General features: G+C 44.8%; 2 protein-coding genes across 3 annotated transcripts in view; one reads left to right on the top strand and one right to left on the bottom strand.

Annotated features, from left to right (window-relative positions):
- The window catches only part of fancm (FA complementation group M), a gene marked incomplete at its 5' end in the record, with an annotated part of 57,667 nt that overhangs the window by 34,961 nt on the left and 2,888 nt on the right, over positions 1-19,818 (bottom strand). The window lies entirely within an intron of this gene.
- Positions 795-18,864, top strand: soul3 (heme-binding protein soul3). Its single transcript, XM_079528742.1, has 5 exons — positions 795-1,258; positions 14,209-14,303; positions 15,269-15,410; positions 15,652-15,835; positions 16,236-18,864. Exons 1-5 carry the CDS (start codon positions 1,033-1,035, stop codon positions 16,402-16,404), a joined length of 816 nt encoding a protein of 271 aa, XP_079384868.1. The 5' UTR covers positions 795-1,032; the 3' UTR covers positions 16,405-18,864.

Raw genomic sequence — 19,818 nt, 5'->3', positions numbered from 1 at the left:
CCTCTCCTTCTGTGTCCCCTGTTGGTCTCTGTGGTCAACGTTTAGCATGTTCTGCAGACCTGCATCTGCACCCTACAGACATCACAACAATGCATGGACCACAGACTAGAGAGAGGATTATGTAATCTCCCATTCTCCTCTCTACGTGCTCAATGAGAGGTGCAACATGGTTGCTGGCCAGGCTGCTATGGATGACAAAAAAATAGGGTAAAAGAAGGAAATAAATGTCTATGTTTTCCTCTCATGATGATGGCGTGTTTTAAACTGTAGCAGGGGCCCTATTCCTCGCCTCTTGTTCTAATCTAAACAACACAGCCATGCATGCGTGTTCACCGACTGTCATACTTACCATACTTACACTTAACACAACCTCAACTTTCCACTTACATGCATATTAGTTTTGCAATATAGGAAATACTCTTCTTTCCCATGATACTGAGAACGCAATTCCCTAAATTAATATGTGTGATTGTTAATTTATTAAAGGTGATTAAATATCGAGGACGATTTGCACTCGTCTCCAGTATTTAATTTATCCTTCAAACCTTAGATGGGAGGGTGTCACTACTCGCTAAAAAAAGAGCAGATCTACAAGCTATCGACGCGTTACATCGCTACGTGTTGATAGCTTGTAGATCTGCTCGTTTGGGCGCGGCACCGTGGTACTGCGGAGATAAAGCATGTCACGTGGTACGCCTTCATAAACATCCCATTTAAACCCGGCCATGAAGGCGTCTGGTACCAAGGGGGCAGAAGAAGACGTGACCGGGCTGTTGTTTTCGCTATTTGTTGTGATCGGTCGACTATTTAGGACGTACTTTATTTTCATAGAGTAGTGTATTTCTTTCCGGAACTAAATAATAACAATAAATAAACACTAAATTGTCCTAATCCCGATTACGAACCAAAAGACCCAGACGTCAGAATCACACCGAATGGGTTTATACAAACAGCAAGACTAATCAACATTGTTGGGGGGTATTTGGACTCGCGGTCTTTAACTTAAGTTGGGCTATTCATACCGGTGCCATAATGGACCAAGGTGGATGCCCGCTAAATGGCGGCGGCCCCGATTATAGACCTGGTCCCGGGGTGATCACACTGGAAGACCTGGAATCCTTTGATGAAGACCCACAAATGGATTCGGGCCATGCAAGCCTGGAAAATGAGGCGGAGACCATGGAAGAAGAGCATCAAGGGCGCCTGCTGAACTACTGGCAGGTCGCGGCGAGGGGACACCAAGTAGAAGTCTCTCCAGGTAAACAAAAATAAAGGGGGGTTAAAACATTGTAGGCGGCGGTGGGGTCAGCCGCATGAGTCTGCAGTCTTTAAATCCACATTAAGATTCTAATTTTATTCCGTGGGCAGAACGATTATATTGGCTGTTCTGTGTCATATTGGTACCACAGACAATTCTGTAATAATATAAACACTCGAATGACCTCCTAGGAGGTCTGTCTATGAACTAGTTCCCATGTAGAGTGGCTGGATGGTAACCGCAAGGTTGCCAGTTCGAACCCAGGCTCCCCCAGAGTTAAATTTGCTCCTTATCCGCTGGTTGGTGCCTTGCATGGTTTCCGCCGCCATCGGTATATGAATGTGTGTGTGAATGGGTGAATTGATGCACAATCTACGAAAAGCGCTGCTATATAAATGCACCATTTACCATTTAGCTAGACATACATGCGTAACCTGCATCCATCGAGTTGTCAAACTTGACCAACTTCTAAGCAGCAAAAAACAAATAGTATAGGCTACATGACGTAACACTGAGTCACGCACTCTGTTTTTAGTTTGTTACATTGTAATACCACATGGTGGTGATTATCAATAAAGCACATTTGACACCATGGGACATGGTGGAGAAGGCATCACACAATATTATTCGTCAGCAAAACAATAATGGGACTAGACAGTTATCACTCAAATCAGATCTGGTCATCCCAGCTTAGTAAGATGTTAAAAGTAAAAATATTTAGGACGACCGTTGAGTCGATTCTACTCTATGGTTCCGAGACATGGACACTTTCAAAGAAACTAGAAAAACGGTTGGATGGCACTTACACCCGCCTTCTAATGAGAGCGCAAAATCTGTCTTGGAAGAGCCACCTCTAGCCACATATACGGCAACCTTCCCCGTGTTTCTTCAATAGTCCGATCCAGAAGAACACGGTTTGCCGGCCACTACTACAGAGCTGACAATGAGGTTATATCTTCCCTTCTTCTCTGGAGTCCTGCCTCAAAGCAGACCAGAAGTAGAAAACAATGACAAACATAACAGGTCTAAATAGAGACAAAGTATGAGGAGATGTTTACACATACAGGCCTCACAGATATCGGAATACAATTTGTTGTCACATCACAGGTCTACAGTTCTAAAGAAGTGGGTAAAAATGTTTCAAAAGTTTTCAGGGTGAATTTTTTTTGTAAATTAATCAAAGCTCTGTTCACTTAATCTCTTATTTCAGTGATAAACCATTTATAGCCATGCCCCAGGCCAGAATCAGTGTGTGTGTGTGTGTGTGTGTGTGTGTGTGTGTGTGTGTGTGTGTGTGTGTGTGTGTGTGTGTGTGTGTGTGTGTGTGTGTGTGTGTGTGTGTGTGTGTGTGTGTTTTATGTGCATGTTGTGCGTGCGTGTTGTGGATGCATGTGCTTTTGTGTGCAAACACTGTATGACCTACTTGCATATGGTATCTGGAATGTAGACGGGACATGGCGATTTGAACCTTTCAACATCTCTTCGGCCAGACATATCTTTGATATCTGATTCCACATTCAGCTGTCCTTAAAAAGTCAGATAATGGACTGTAATAGTTTTTTTTGTATCTTGAATTAAACTAAAAGTTTGCAATTTCAATGTGCAAATGTATTGCATGGCCACATTTCAATTTGAGTTCCTATACTATATCACTTTATGAATGAATTAAAACCACATTGTTGCCTACAGTACTATGTACAATATATTGTATATTATTGTTGAGTATTGAATACATGATCAATATAGATTACACTCAAACATGATTGGGACAGGTGGGAAAAGCAGTGTCGGGAGGGGAGGGGGTATGAGGGGCTGTCATCATCATGTAGGAATGGGTCTTTTTTCCTAGTCAGCTTAAAGTGAAGATATTAAAGTCTGTGACAACGTAAAAGCAATATGTCAAACATGCAGGAGCATAAGCTACAGCTGCTATCCAGCAAAAGTGCCGCAATCTGTTTGACATTTATGTTGTCAGTCATTGTATCATGGTAGGTGGCAATATCCTAATCAGTAATCATATACATTTATGTTGTCAGTCATTGTATCATGGTAGGTGGCAATATCCTAATCAGTAATCATATACATTTGTCATATCAGACATTTCTGAAATAAATGAGCTACACTGTATGAGTCTGCTGCTGCTCATTGAGATCCAATAACATCGACTGTCATGTACAGTACTGTATCCATGTTCGTCTCCCACCACATCTCAAGTCTACAGCACTAATTGAAGATTTAGCATGAAATCACACAAGCTGGTGCTCTGTGACTCAGAGAGGGATTAACTAGCTTGGCTGTACTGTCTGGTACAGAGGTTTTTGGCATCTAAATCCTGTCCAGAAATACCGTAGTTAAGGCAACAGGCCACCAGGGGTCAAGTCCAAAGTAAACTTCTTAGTGTAGCGTAACTGGCAGGGAGTTGGGGATCACACAGTTTTGTTTGCTCATTTTGAGTTAGGCCTAAGTATAAGACTTGGTGACAAAGTCATCATTGGTACGACTGTTACTAGAAAAGAGTAAACTCAATGTGATTCCAATAATACTGTAAGTAGCCTTTCACAAGGCATAGAATTTTATATCCTACTTTCCACATATGTGGACACAAATATGGCTTTGTTATTTACAATGGCTCTTTACAAAGCTAAAGGAGGTCAGAGGAACACAATCCATCACCTCACATGGATGAATTATTTAGTCGGTGCACAAAAAAAAATGGTCAAAAATCAATTGTAGCCTAATAATAGAAAATGTGGTCAGTAGAGCACCAAGTTGGCAGTTTGTCTACTCTGTAAGGTGTTGTGGTACTATGTGTTATACATTTGTGTGACATGCCATGCCCACTGCCAATCTGCCATGCCCCCTTTTGACCAATTATTGGTGTCTCAATTGATCAGTTTTTCTGTGGCTCAGGAGTCACGACCAACATTTCCACCAAACCTTGTGCCAATACATAACTGCTTGAGATAGCGTGTTAACAGACAAAGAAAAGGGGGCGATTATACTGTCCGAAAGTAGCATTGCATAGCATTGCAATGCAGCAAGTACATTTTTGTTCTGTTCTTTTCTCTCATTTCAGTCATTTCCAACGACCCCATGTTGCAGGCTATAGTACGTCATTGCCAAAACCCCTACCGCTTGGTCCGGGGCAGAAAGTACGATAAGAGATGCAATAAAACAGTAAGCAATAGTAACCATAGTAATTGGGAGTGTAATGATATAGTACCTGCATCGAAAAATCAATTTTAATTTCAAGAATCAAAGTATATCGAAATGTAAACAGCATATCGTATCGTTTGACTTTGTATCATTTTGCAATGCAAATAATCGATTTTATCAATACTAAGTACCTTTTAGCTTTTTTTTGTTGCAATTTTAAGAAAAAAAAGGGGGTTTAATTAATTTTCCATTCAATATCGCTACACTTGGTCTATTGAATATTGATAAATGTGTGTATTCTCTGTGTTCATGTCAAGGTGCGGGTTTGTCCATATATGTTACTAATAGTAATACACAAATCCCCACATTGGGAATTACTGGCCTGATGATTGTGCTTCTGCAGCCAGTAATCCTTATTGTGATAATGTCTGTGTCTTTGAGCTGATAAGTTGTAAACAACACAAATGATGATTCATACATTTGCTCTTAGCTCTTAGTCTGCATTTGCTCTTAGTCAATCTATATCAGCACAGGATTAGTAACAAAATAAGCTAATAAAGTTTTGCCTGCATTGGAATGGAGAAAGGTATGCCAGGGCCACATGCAAACATCCACAACCTTCATTGTCACTTTTAATAATGATACTTAACTCCACTCAACCTTGTACCACAGAGAGGGAACCCATTAAAGGACAGGTGTGGACATTCAATTTAAGTTGCCTTAATTGTGATCTGTCACAGACAGGATTCTGTCGTAGACGTCAGCAGTGCATAGACGGAAAGGGTAAAAGTGTGTTATGATCATTTTCTGTCAACATTGTGTGGCTCCAGTAGTGCTGCTATAGAAACATGGATGAGCTGTGCGCACATTTTACTTAACTTGACAGTCCTCTAGGTTAGACTGTAATACGCATGTGCGCTCGGCAGCTGGTCACAAAGTGCTGGCTGCTATAGAAACAGAATAGTTTGCTCTCATTGAAGAATACACAGGAAGGCAGGCAGTCCCCCAAGACGTTCTCCTCTCTTGTCATGCATGCACAATTGTCCATTATGAGCCAGTCGCCTGATCAAGGAATGAGAAGTCCTAATTTTATCCGTACAGGTACAGGTTCAGCATCCGATACATTCAATCACTGATACACTCACTTTACCTACATAAATGCGTAGTTGACAAGCTTAATGCTAGGTCTACCAATTTTCCCAGGTTGGCATTGACTGATGAAAAGATCAGCCACATTGACTCTGAATATTACATTCATTTAATTCAGAGAATTAAAAAAAATAGTGCACTTTATCACTTTCTAATGGAGATGAGTTTTCCCAGACTAGAAGATGCGCGTATGGTGTGTGTGCATCACGTGTCATGTCTTTCGAGCTTGAATGTGAATTTCCCACCGTTTTATTGCATAAACTCCATGTGAAGTTCAAAGGGTAGAGTCTGCAGTCTGCTTCTAGACATACAGTAATTCAACCAGCCAGTAAAGAACAGTGAACTCTTCATCTGTCATTGTCAGCCTGCTGCTGATAATGCCAGCCCTGAGCAGGTTTATACTCCTGCCTCAGCAACAGTTCTAATAAACATCATTGCCTGCATCATGCAGTGTCCTGTTAATCTGGTGGCCTGCAGGGAGCCAGCTTTTCTCACACAAGCTACTGTAGGAAAGCTTGGATGTAACCTTAGTGTAGATCAGCTGTGTCCAAAGTGCGGCCCGCGGGGGGGAATTGTGTATACGGCCCGCAGCTTCATACCTGAATTGTATTATGAACGACCGCCCAACAGTATGGGACATTTTTGAGTGGTGTAAACCACTCCTACAACTGGCTTTTGTGTGCATAAAAAAATGACCATGGTTGCTATGTTCAAAATAATTTCTGACGTAATTAAATCACACCCGGGTGAACTGGATGACCGTAGCAACCGTGGTCATTTTCTCTGCACAAAAAAAGACAGTTGTGAAATCACATCCAGGTGTGATTTCATTACGTCAGATCAGAGCTGATCAGGGTATATAATACCTTACCTTATATAATACCTCACATCGGACAAAAACTCCAGGTGAATCAACTTCATGGTCACAAATCATCACATCAGAAGACGAGTCTACCTAGCCAAAGATATTGCCGAGACAGACCCTCCTGACCAGACCCGATCTTTAAAGACGGTGGGAAGCCCAGTAGACGAGACGGCTGCTCTTTGCCGGGACAGACCCTCCTGACCAGACCCGAAGACGACCCTATCAGAATCAGACAAGGCCAATAGACGAGACGGCTGCTTTTTGCCGAGACAGACCCTCCTGACCAGACCCGATCTTTAAAGACGGTGGGAAGCCCAGTAGACGAGACGGCTGCTCTTTGCCGGGACAGACCCTCCTGACCAGACCCGAAGACGACCCTATCAGAATCAGACAAGGCCAATAGACGAGACGGCTGCTTTTTGCCCGGGTGAACAGGGTGAACATAGCAACCATGCTAATTTTTTCTGCACAAACAAAGCCAGGTAATGAAATCACACCCGGGTGTGATTTCATTACGTCAGACATGATTTCATTACGTCAGACAGACCTTACACCACTCAGTTCACACGGGTGTGATTTTTTTACATGTACAGTAGGATATATTTTAACCTGGGCAATTCCCAGAGTATAATTGAGTGGTGTAAACCACTCCTACAACTGGCTGTTAGTTTACGTGTCTGTCTGTCTGTCTGTCTGTTCGTACCAAAAAATGAGCATGGTTGCTATGGTCACCCAGTTCACACGGGTGTGATTTCATTACGTCAGACATTACGTCACAGCTGATCAGTCTATATAAGACCTTACACCACTCAGTTCACACAGGTGTGATTTTTTATTTTATTTTTACCTTGCTTGCTTGGTTACATTTGGTAATGTGACAAAAAGGCTGAGATACACTTTTTGTTCACAGCACACATCTGACAAAAGACATAAATATGATTGTACTGTATGCACAGTAAGAAATGTATCTCGGCCTGGGCCCTGACTCTACGATATCAATAAAGGCAAAAGCTAAAAAGAATATCTTAAAAAAATGTATCTAGAACTAGCAACTTAGCAAGTCTGTTCTTTTGTGTCAAACACTGAAGAGGAAGTGATCAACACACTGGGGCCACTGTAAATTGTTTATTCAATTTTGAGAGCAATAACGTTAAAGGTTACTTTAGTAACCACGGTTGTATATATAAATTGAACGAAATACCTTTCGTTTATGGGTAGGTTTCCTTCAAAACCTAGCTGCAGAACATTATTTTATGTACTCCCAGGACAGAAAATTCTAGAATTTTCGCTGTCCTGGGCTCTAAGGGTGACGTAGGAAGCCACGCCTATCCCGTATAGATACCTGCGTGGCTACGTCAGCCCTCATTCGGAACTTTTCTTCTGCTTTAGAGAACAGAAGGGCGTTCCACGAAAGGTATTTCGTTCAATTTATATATACAACCGTGGTTACTAAAGTAACCTTTAACGTTGTATTATATAGAAATTTCACGAAATACCTTTCGTTTATGGGACTTTATGAACTCCCGTGACCTGAACTTCCAGTGGGTCCCAGGTAAACCTTTTGGGAGGGGCTCGGACCCTTTTGGGTCCAGAACCTAGTCCTTGTGGAGGGCAGGAGGCAGCGCTATGCTGCCCTGATGCCTTACTGAGCAGCGGCCCCCAAGACCGCGTGCGCTAGCGAAGGCGCTGCCACATCTAGGTTATAGTATGTGGCGAAAGTCGAGGGTGTAGACCAGCTTGCTGCTGTGCAGACTTCCTGAATGGAGACACCCTTGTAGAGTGCCCAGGAAGCTGCCACACCTCTTGTGGAGTGGGCCCTCAGGGCTTGAGGGGAATCCACGCCTTGGCTAGTGTAGGCCAGACGGATGGCTTCCACTATCCAGTTAGAGATAGTGACCTTCGTGACGGGCTTTCCTTTGGTCCTGGCACCCCAGGACACAAAGAGTTGGCTTCCTTGTCTGAAGGGAGCCAGTCTATCCGCGTATATGCGTAAAGCTCTGACTGGGCAGAGGCAATTAAGCCTGCTGTCTTCGTCAGAGGAGAACGGCGGGGGATGGAAAGCCTGTAGGTTCACTGGCACACACACTGAGAGAGCATTTTTGGGAATGAAGGCGGGGTTTGCCTTTAGGGTGACCTTGGTCGACCCCTCATCGAACCTCATGCAGTCTGGAGAGATCGAGAGCGCATGTAGGTCGCTGACCCTTTTTGCTGTCGTGAGTGCGATCAGGAGAGCCACCTTCAGGGTTAGGAGCTTGAGGCTCACGGTTTGTAGTGGTTCAAAGGGTGCTGTAGCCAGCGCCTTTAGAACCAGGGACAAATCCCACGAGGGAACGAGGGATCTGCATGTCCTATGTTCCCTGCGTACACCCTTCATGAATTGTTTTACCAGCGGGTGCTTCCACACCGTCTGGTTATCAAAGCCTGGGTGGCAGGCAGAGATTGCCGCCAAATGGACCTTGACTGAGGAGAGGCCTAGACCGTTGTCTAGGAGCTCCTGCAGGAATGACAGGACGTCGATCACTGAGGCCTGGTAGGGGACTGTTTGGTCTGGTCTTCGTGAGCACCAATGCTCGAAGACGCGCCAGGCTGTGTCGTAACGGTCCCTTGTTGACTGGGCTCTGCCTTTCTGAATCGTTTCGATTACGTTCGGAGGTAGACCCACGGCAGTCAACATCACCCTTTGACGGGCCAGACCCATAGGTCTAGGTCCTGGGGGTGAGGGTGGAAGATCTCCCCCCTCGCTTGAGAGAGGAGATCCGCTCGAAGGGGAATTCTCCACGGCTGGTCGTAGAGGAGAGGGGTTATTTCCGACCTCCAGACCCCCCACGACGGGGCTATTAGGAGCACCTTCAGACCCTGAGTCCTCACTCTGTCCAGAGTGGGGCTGATGAGGGATAGCGGGGGAAAGGCGTAGAGAAGGGTTTTGGGCCATTGGTGTGACAGAGCGTCTAGCCCCAACGTTGATGGTCCCCTGATTGCGAAGAAGAGGGGACACTTCGTGTTCTCCTCTGTGGCAAAGAGATCCACCTTGGATTTCCCAAACCTGCTCCAGACCTGGGCCACTGCATGAGGGTGTAGTGACCAGTCTGAGTAGCGGAGAGGTCCTCTGGACAGCAGGTCTGCCCCTGTGTTCAGAAGACCTGGGACGTGACACGCTACTATTGAGAGGACGCGTGTGTTGCACCACAGGATCAGTTTCTGAGCCAGTTGATGAAGACGAGGGGACCTGAGTCCACCTTGTCTGTTGATGTAGCACATGGCCGTGGTGTTGTCTGTCCTGACTAGGACATGGCAACCCAGGATGCGCTGCTCGAAGTATTTCAGGGCGAGGAAGACTGCCATGAGCTCTAAGTAATTTATGTGAAGGGCACGTAGTGGCCCCAACCATAAACCTCTGGCTGTGAGTCCTTCCATCGTGGCTCCCCAGCCTGTCATGCTGGCGTCTGTAGTGATGACTTTCCTGATCAGAGGCTTTCCCATGGGGACGCCCTCTGAGAGGGTTTTCCTGTCTGACCACCATTGAAGGGCTAGTATGCATTGTGATGTTACTGTTACCTTCTGGTGCCGACGGTGCATTGGTACATGTAGAGAGCCTATCCATCGTTGGAAAGGTCTCATATGTAGCCTTGCTAGGCGGATTAAATAGACCGCAGAGGCCATTAACCCCGCCATCCGGAGGCATGCATGAAAAGGAATCGAGCGTCCCCTTTTGAATGACGCCACGCACTGCAGTGTTGCGTCTATTCTCTCTTGGCTCAGGCGGGCCGTGTAAGAGATTGAGTTCAGTGTTATGCCTATAAAGTCTATTGACTGTGTTGGCATAAGCATGCTCTTCTCGTGGTTTATTATAAACCCAAGCGAGTCGAGGTGGCTGAGCACACGATGTGTGTGCGACAGTGCTTCTCGTGGAGAGTCTGCAAGTAGGATCCAGTCGTCTACGTATGTAGCGAGACGGATCCCTTGCTGTCGGAGCGGAGCGATAGCTGCCGCGGTGCACTTTATGAAGACTCTGGGACTCAGTGACATTCCGAAGGGAAGGACTGTGTACTCGTACACTTTTCCTCTGAACCCGAAGCGCAGAAATTTTCTGTGCGGCGGGTAAATCGGAATGTGGAAATATGCGTCTTGCAGGTCTATCGACGTAAACCAGTCCCCTTCGCGAATTAGGCGTAGGAGGACTGGTGGAGTAAGCATTTTGAATCGCAGCTTTTTTAAGTGACGATTCAATGCCCTCAGGTCTAGAATGGGACGGAGTCCGCCCCCCTTTTTCTTTACCAAGAAATAGCGGGAGTAAAAACCGTTCATTGATTGGTCGAGGGCCACCTCTGTGATGGCGCCTTTCTGCATTAATGAATTGATTTCCTCTTGCAGAATGGCGGCCTTTTGCCCGCTCGCTTCTGAGAAAATAATTTTCCTGGAAGTGGGCGGTTTGGAGGCGAACTGTAGCCTGTATCCTGTCTGAATTGTACGGATTATCCACGGGGAAGCCCCGGATATCCGCCATTGTGACAGATGACGTGACAAAGGGTTCCCTGTGCTTGTCAGCGTGGTGCATGGCCTGCCTAGGGGAAGACTTACTTTGTGTGAAATGTCTCCCTCTAGTGAATTTTTTCGGTATTGAGTTTGGAAAAAATTGGCGTGGAGCTCTTGGCCTGTGACAGCTAAAGCTGTCACAGTGTGGGTTATCTTTCCCACTGGGCCTATGCCCTTCAGAGTTGGTTTTATTGTTTTTTGTGTTTTTTGTTTTTTTGTTTTCTTTATTGAACAACGTGGAAAAACATACACATGTGAATTGCACATAACAATTTTCGGGGTCTGTACAACGGTGCTCACAGCACTGTGTACAGGCCCCCTTAAGCGCTTCAGCGCAGGCTCTGAGGTGAGATCTGTGATCCCCACCTCTGGCCTTGAACTCTGAGTGTGGTGGGGAAGATGACCCGGCCCGGGCAGGTCATTTGCGCTTCCCCTGGCCTCGGCCTCTGGGAGCGCTCCTGGCCTTGTAGGGCGGCGGAGAGGTGCGGCGGTCTGCTCTGCCTCGGCCTGCAGGCTGTCGCTGTCTATCTCCGCTCCGGTCCTGGGACCTGGGTTTGTCATCGGTCTTGGCCTTCCAGGGTGCCTTCTTAGCCTTGGGGCGGCCTACCGGGGCGGCCTGGTTGGCCAGCGGTTCGAGCGCCTTCATCGTCTTGGTGGAGGACTCGAGCTGTTGGATGGTCTCTGACATCTTGGCCAGAGCGTCCTTAAACATACTGTCTGGGTGGATATTTCCAGCCACAAACTCTTTCTTTGTCTCCAGGGAGATGGCGCTGGTCTGATCGACCCAACGCCATCTCTCCTGGAGGATGGAACATGCCATTGCCTTGGCGTTGTGGAGAGTGGAGTCCCTCTGGAGGGTGGCCATCTCGTGATTCAGGCGGCGTAACTCGGCCAGGTCTTCTGGCAGTTCCGCTAGCTGGACTTTAATGGACTTCTGTCCCATCTCAATGAGGAGGCTCTTCATGGAACCCTGGAGAAGTGCTCCTGCATTGAGGGCCTTCGCCACGAATGACATGTGTGCATACTGCCACTTGTTCAGTTTTGAGGCTTCCCTCACGCTGCTGGACAGGAGCTGCGGTTCCTTTACGTGGTGATCCACTCTAGGAGCTGCAGGGTTGGCCAGGTAGGCCGCTATAGCCTTGTCCATAGCTGGCATGAAGTCTATGGCGAGGGTTTGTTTATCTGGTATGTCGTTGGGCCCCTTGGCGCTGGCCTTGGGAAAATCCACCTTCAGGAGGGGTTCGTCCCAGGCGTGCATCATGGCCTCCTCGAAGCCCTGTGCCATAGGGAGCTTCTGTCTTCTAGGTGCAGGGGGGGGGGGCGGACTCATCAGTCCTGCCTTCCCATGGTAGTACCTTGACAGTTGACTTAGGCCATGTGTGGTTACAACGTGCACTAGCCTTCCTGTATATCTCGTAAATATTGGAGTCATCCATGGGGGGTACAGGAGGCGGGGGGACAGGAGCCCTGGCTTGCTGGTGCTCCTGTATGTCCATGGCATCCAGGTCGTCGAAGGGGCGACGAGTGGTGCTGACGTAGTCCCCGGGGGAGAGGTCATCATGGCCATCTCGCTCGTCCGCGTAGGCCTCGTCCAGGACGTGGTAGTCCTGGAGTTGCTCCTGGAAGGAAGGGAGCTCGTCATCACGAAGCTCCCCTTCCTCCCTGGTAGTCCAATGCTCCCCACCGGGAGACATTGCGCGGTCTGGGGAAGGGTCCAGGCGGTCCACCATATAGCTGGGTGCAACGGCAGGCTGTCTGCGTCTAGCTGTATGTCTGGGCGGGCACTCAATGGTGGCCTGCACGACGTGTTGTCGAGCACGTGGAGCTGGGGAAGAGCGGCGCGGTGCGAAGGTATCCCTTGGCCTCGCGCCATGAGCCTCGTAATCAGTGGCCTCGTGAGCCCTGGTTGCAGAGGCTGAAGTAGCGTACCTGTCTCGGCTAGCGCCGGCAGGTGCTGCTCTTGAAGAAGAGGCTCCGGTTGGGGCTCTGTTGCCCGAGTAGTCGAGCCTCTGTCTCGGGGTAGCTCGTTGTCCCTCTCCGGTGACGCGGGGCCAAAGCCCCTTTGGCGGGACTTGTATGCGAGCTCGTCGCGGGGGAGGAGTGGGGCTCCTCTCTCGGAGTCCGTGGGCGGCAAAGTTGTCATAATACCTTTGGACACGTCCGAGCCTGTTGTTTAGGACGTCGTCGTCCATTTTCTCACAATGGAGGCAAACGGGACCGATTTCCTCCATGGACTCACGGGTGTGGGTGAGGCCGAGACAATACATGCACTCGTCATGCCCGTCTTTGCCCGACATCGTGTTCCCGCATCCCCAGGTGGAGCACGTCTTTTGTTTGGGGCCTTCTTGACAGTCGGCGGGCACCGGCTGTCCTCGATGGCGTCTTTCCCCGGGCTGGGTCTCCCTCGTCAGCGACATGGTTGCTTGTAGAGAGAGGAGTCCGAGTGCTTAACAGCCACAGGTTTATCTTCCTCGTGGCGTGTAATAGTAGACCACAGGCGTATCTGCCTAGTAGCGCTAAGCTAACTATGGATAGCTTTAAGCTAACAAACGCTAGCTTTAGCGAGAGAGAAAAAGAGGCGCGAGCTGTTTTTTCGACAAGCTAGCGTAGCAACAAGTTGCCTAGAACTCACTTGTGTCGAAGTTCGGCTTTTTTTTCTCGAGAAGTATCCTTCTGTTTGCTTCGAGAGTGTGCCAGAGATCTCACGGTCCTAAAGAATTAATCTCTCGGCCGAGTTTGCGAGATATATTACCCTGCACACACTGGAATGTTAAAGTTCGTTCTCGCAGCTTAGCAGAAGAAAAGTTGAATGAGGGCTGACGTAGCCACGCAGGTATCTATACGGGATAGGCGTGGCTTCCTACGTCACCCTTAGAGCCCAGGACAGCGAAAATTCTAGAATTTTCTGTCCTGGGAGTACATAAAATAATGTTCTGCAGCTAGGTTTTGAAGGAAACCTACCCATAAACGAAAGGTATTTCGTGAAATTTCTATATAATACAACTTCATCTCATTCCCCAACAAAGTTGCTGGCTGTGAACATGGAAGTTGAGAGTGTATGACTATTTATATGGTTGTATATAATATGCAATGCATATACCAAAAAAGTATTATGCTTGAATGTTTCATTCCATCTCTGTAGAGTTAGAAGTGAATCAGATCCAACTATTTTTCATACATAAAGAATGGCAATTCTATACACGCAAAGGCTGACATTATCCAACTAAGATTTATTTTTTTCTGACAGATATGGCCCAGCCCATCCAGCAATTAACCACTAACAACCAAGGACGTAGTGAGAGAGAGCAGGTCCCTTTCTCACTCATCACACGCAAAGAAAAGGTAAGTCTTTCCTCCTCACTGCCATTGTCAATTTTGCAAGCAAGGAGAAATGAGCACGAATACATTGAAGCCCACTGCGCAATGATGTAGCCATACAATAACAATGCCAATTTGCGTGCCAAACAACACCGTTTGACATGCTAAATAACGTTGATTTGTGCAGGCACAAATGATCAGCACATTTGTTCGTCCATGAGTGTAGTGAATTTGACGTTGAATTGTATGCCCACGCCCCACAGTCTACTGGTTGCTGCCATGGGAAAAAAAATCACGGTAATGAGTTGTGTAGTAGACCAGGACTAAAACTTGAAATGGATATTTTACATGGAAACTCCAAACTATAATCGGTACTTGGTATCTGACCAGAATGTATTTTCTGTTTATTCAAGATCTGGAGAGACTCCTGTTACAGTTTGGTAAACAATGACATGCTATCTAAATAACATTCTGTACATTGAAACCAAGCTAGACAACTATAAGATAAACATGCTTTTTTAATAACATTCTGTGCATTGAAACTATAAGACTACACTACTAGACACAACTACTGTGAGTGGTCTTGTTTTCGCTGAGGCAAAGACAATCCAACCACCTACTACAATAAGCTCCATAATCTCCTATGGGGAATGTATAAATAAGGTCTAATAGGTTTAACCTGAGTTAATTACTTACTCTTAGAGCACTGTCTAAAGTGTCTATTATATACTGGTTCAACGCAACAGTTAGATTGTAATTCGAAATACCTAACCCTTGATTTCTCTGTATTATTCTCAATCACAAGAAACAACTAGGCAACAGCTACATCTGAGGATGCAAGAGCATCCAATCCAATATGATTAAAAAATAACAATACAAAATGTTTAAACCCATTCATAAAGTTCAACCCACTGATATGCAGGTCCTAATAAGAGTTCACTTCTGTCTCTCTCCATCTCATTCTCTGTGTTTGTGGCGTCTGTTTCCAGTGTGGGGATGTTCTATATGAGAAGCGCTCGTATGAAAAGGCCAATTGGGCATGCATCACAGTACGTGAAGACACCTACGAGCAGAGCATCTGCTATGGCTTCATGAGGATAATGAAATACATGTGTGAGCAGAATTCCTTAGGTGGGTCCACAAACAATACCGAAAACGTTCTGAAGTTACTTTCATTAGATGGTAGAAGAATAGAACCTGCACACTCAAATGCTCCAATAAATTTCAAAGACAAGTTTCAAGCCTGGGCTCTACATATAGTGAATTGCATTCCTCTTCCTGATCATATGTTTACCCAGAACTCTGACAAGTGATGTGCGTATTCAGGATGTCATTAGAGGGGTGTACATGTTATTTCTGTTCTCCTCCACAGGTGAATATCTGGGCATGTCTCTGCCCATTGTCACGGTGGTGCATACAGATAAGAGCCAGTCTGTGATCTCCCGTGACGTCAAGGTGGGATATTACCTCCCCGCTAACCACCAGGCCCAGCCCCCGAAACCTGTTGACACTGACATCATCATAGAGGTCTGGCCCGCTGCTGTCGTATACACACGGTCAGTAGAGAACAGAAGATGCAACTATTGCTGTTGTAATACCATCAGAGCTGACATGTATGTGAATGACTATGCATATAAGTGAGGAAACACTTAAACCACATTTAACCCTGGTATCTCTTTTTGTGATGTTATTGTGGAACTTCTCAATAATATAAAAAAAAACACGTTGTGAACTTGTGAGGCAACATGTTGTGAGCTTATAGATCTGCCATTTTTTAAATTCCTTGTATGATAATAACACAGGTAGTACAGGCAGGACTACCTGTGTTTCAGCTTTGAGAGCATGCAGCTTTGAGAGCATGGATGGCAGTAAACAAAATTCATACATGGTCGATGATGGTCAATTACATGTCACTGACACTCCCCATTTGTCTCCCCACCCCCCCTCTCTTCCCAGGGCTTTTGGTGGACCCACCAATGAGGTGACCATCGTTGATCAGATCCGTGCCATGGCTGAGGTGTTGGACGCTCGCGATTTGTGTGTTAACGACTCTTTCATCATAGCTGGCTACACCAACCCTGCTCACATCAACCGTCAAAACGAGATCTGGTTCCTGGAGCGCTAAAGCCACATTTATAGTCTGCAGTATGACATGTCCTTTGCCGACAAGAACTCCTCTTGAAGATAATGCGGCAAGCTAACCCCACACCCTCCACATGCAGCAGACATTCTGACATGCCATATCAGGGTAAACACACCTGAAGTCGATGCCATTTGGCTTTTTAGGTGCTTCTGTGTGCCAGAATGTAGGAGTTGTTCATGCCGATTATAGACAGTAATGCCTAATTGATGTAGAGCACTTCAAAATGCCTGCTGTGGAAAAACAATATTCATCTACTTTGTTGCTAAAAAAAAGTTAACATTTTTGTCATGCTAATCATCAGTCAGAAATAGGTTCTTTAAGTAAAACATCCCTCGGGTCACATGAAAAGGTTTTAATTAGCCCTGAGAGAGCAGAGGAGTGACAACACTCATAATATGGGTCCATAAACCTAGCCTCACCCAAGTTCTGTTCAGCTACAGCCCAAATGTGTCCACCACCAACCCTGAAGATATTGTTTATCTGCATAGTACTCACTTCAATAGTGAATGCTTCAAACTTTGTCCTACAAACTTCCCATTGACAATGAATGGAGAATTTTAAGTCAGTGTCTGAGCAAATAGATAGTGTCTATTTTACGTCATGATGATGTACGATAAGAGCGCCCCTCACTTCACACGGCTGTGATTTCATTCCAATAGAACTGGAATATATTTATCTGACACAAATGAAAATGCCATTAGATTCTAACAGTGCGTTTTAACAGCAGGCGAGTATCGGCAAACACATCGCTCGAAAAGATTAATTATTTGTATCTTTTTGGGCAACGTTCCTCCGCCCACTTTTCGACCATTGCCAGGTCCCATAGACAAATAATGCATTTTTAAAACGTACTGTAAATCTTGTGCTTTCCTTATCTACCGGTTTGTTCTAGTCAGATATGGGACGGGGAGCAGGGGAGATCAAGTAAAGGTTATCTGTAGTGAAACCCTTTATAAAATGGAAAGGGAAAAAAAAAAAGAGATTGCTCGTGGAACCATAAAACCATAAAACATAAGCCTACAGTATGAATGTAAAGGTAGGTACAGGGACTGGGAGTTTGTGAAAGCAAGTGTTATGTTACAGCAAACCAAAATCTGACGAAGTCACTGATTTTGCATTGCTGAATGACAATCAATAATGCTGTTTTGCATATGCCATTACCTCATTATGAAAGTCAATGCATTCCTCATTTATATCCTCATTTATATGGTTATGTTCTTACACACACACACACACACACACACACACACACAATAGAAGGCGGTGTAGTGTGTACCCCTTTTGCTGTTTCAACGTACTGCTCTGTCATGTTAGTATGTGTGCACTGCGAAATGCCACTGTTGTCGAGTAATGCAACACTGAAGAAAAAAGACCTAGCGCACAGTCCGCACATAGAGAATATAACAACTGAAGTCACAGTTAATCATTCAAGATATTTGTCTTTTTAAAAATGAAAAAACGTGTCTACTTTAGTTTAAATACTTTTGTTGTATTACCAATTTTAGAAAATGTAATGTAACAAGTTAAAATGTGAGTGACACTCAAATTATTTTCTGTCAATATATTCTAACAAAGCAACACGTGTAAAAAAAATAATTAAATATTCTGTGATTGTGCTATGTGTCATACTTCACATAATTCACAGTATATGGTTTTGAAGGAAACCAAGAGTTGGTAGTCAGGTATTTATGGGAGTGCCAGTCAAATGGATAAAAGCTGTATCCATGGAACCAGGATCTGCACTTTGCTAAATCATCACTGTGTGAAGAATTGCTCATGGAAGACTTAAAACGCTGCACAACCAGTGATTTAAACCAATCCATCCCTTTCGATGTTGTGTATGGAAAACGTTGTAAATGATTTTTAATTGAAGTGAAAATAATACAGACATTTATATTTGTTGTACTCTTCTCAAAAGTCCTTAAAGGAAATAATTCAGGTTAGGAAATAATCCAGGTTAGTCTTTGACTGTTGCTTAGTGATAAGTAAATGTTAACGCAGGATTGTCAATAAATAAAGAATCATGATTTCACCAGAGCAGGGATATGGCATGACAGTCATAATGACAAGCTGGTTGTCCTTGAAGCCTACATGTCATATTAAAAGGGAAAATCAACCTTAAATAGTACATTTTCAAAGTTGAAGAAATTGATCTAATTATATTTTTCTTTCCCCTTGGGTGTGATGTCCGGTTGAACAGAACAGAACAGAACATTCAAATCCATCCAAAGATTTGTGAGTTGAGCTGTAAACTATAATTTTAAAACTACCGGTAGTTATTTAAGAAAGAACATTGGGTTGATTTTCCCCTTTAAAAACAGCAGTGATATGTGTTAACATCCAGTTTGAGAATTGTACTTTAGTTGCTTTTTGCTTAATTTGTCAGTGTTTTGTAACTGTGCTGTAAAGTGCAACACCAGGAGCTATTGTGGTTTTCAATGTTTTGTCCTATAAAAAACTTGGTGCATTTTACTTTGGTTATTTGTCTTACTGTTGTAGGGATGCAGAAAACATTTCATCAAACGAAAAGCACAGCCAGTGTTTGTTAACAAGAGAGGTTCTGATTTTGATTTTGAGTTTTTACATATTGCAGAGATGCTGTATTGCTTGCTACGCATCGTTGCTGTCGGGTGGAAACCATGTATGTCAAAAACGTACTTTTCACTTCAGGAAATGGAACTAAAGTTTTCAGATAGTCCATAGTCAGAGGATATTAATACAATTAAAATCTGGGAATACACTTCTTACCACTAATTTTCTTCACCAATGTGTTTGTAAAGGTGTTACTGTCTACTAACATATCCCACATAGGTTTCTATTCAACCACCCTAGGGGAATTTTTGACAGCTGCTGAAAGCTGGGGTACCATCAACAACTAGGGGGTTTTCATGATTCTGAACCCATTCCAAGCATTAGTTTTGCACAAAAAACAGTCCTTGGGACAAAAACGGCCATAACCACTTTTGCCAAGTGTGCTGACCTCATCACATTTGTGATGATGGCTATGGCAAAACTAATGCTTGGAATGGATTCAGAATCATGAACCCCCCCTAGTTTGACACGTAGGGCATTAAGTGACAAAAAAAAGGTTTAAATGTGGAGATTACAAGGTCTCTGCCCGACAGCAACAATATATTTGGTTGATATACTCAGTATTCTAGTAAGATTTCTATGAGAGTGCAGAAAAGGAACCAAATAGATAGTTAAAGGTGATCCATATGCATACCTACAGTACATGATTATCTCTTTAGTCTCAGCTGACAAGCTGTGTTAAAGTAACACTAAGACTAAGTTGCTAAAATATTTTTAGTCTTACTAGGTTAGGTTTCTAGTTTAGGTTTATTCTAAGTGGGGAACAAATAACCTTTTTTGCATGGTGGGAAACATAGAACCTGG

This window comes from Electrona antarctica, assembly GCF_951216825.1.
Source record: "Electrona antarctica genome assembly, chromosome: 18".
Lineage (NCBI taxonomy): Eukaryota > Metazoa > Chordata > Actinopteri > Myctophiformes > Myctophidae > Electrona > Electrona antarctica.
This window is presented reverse-complemented; position numbering and strand designations above follow the sequence as displayed.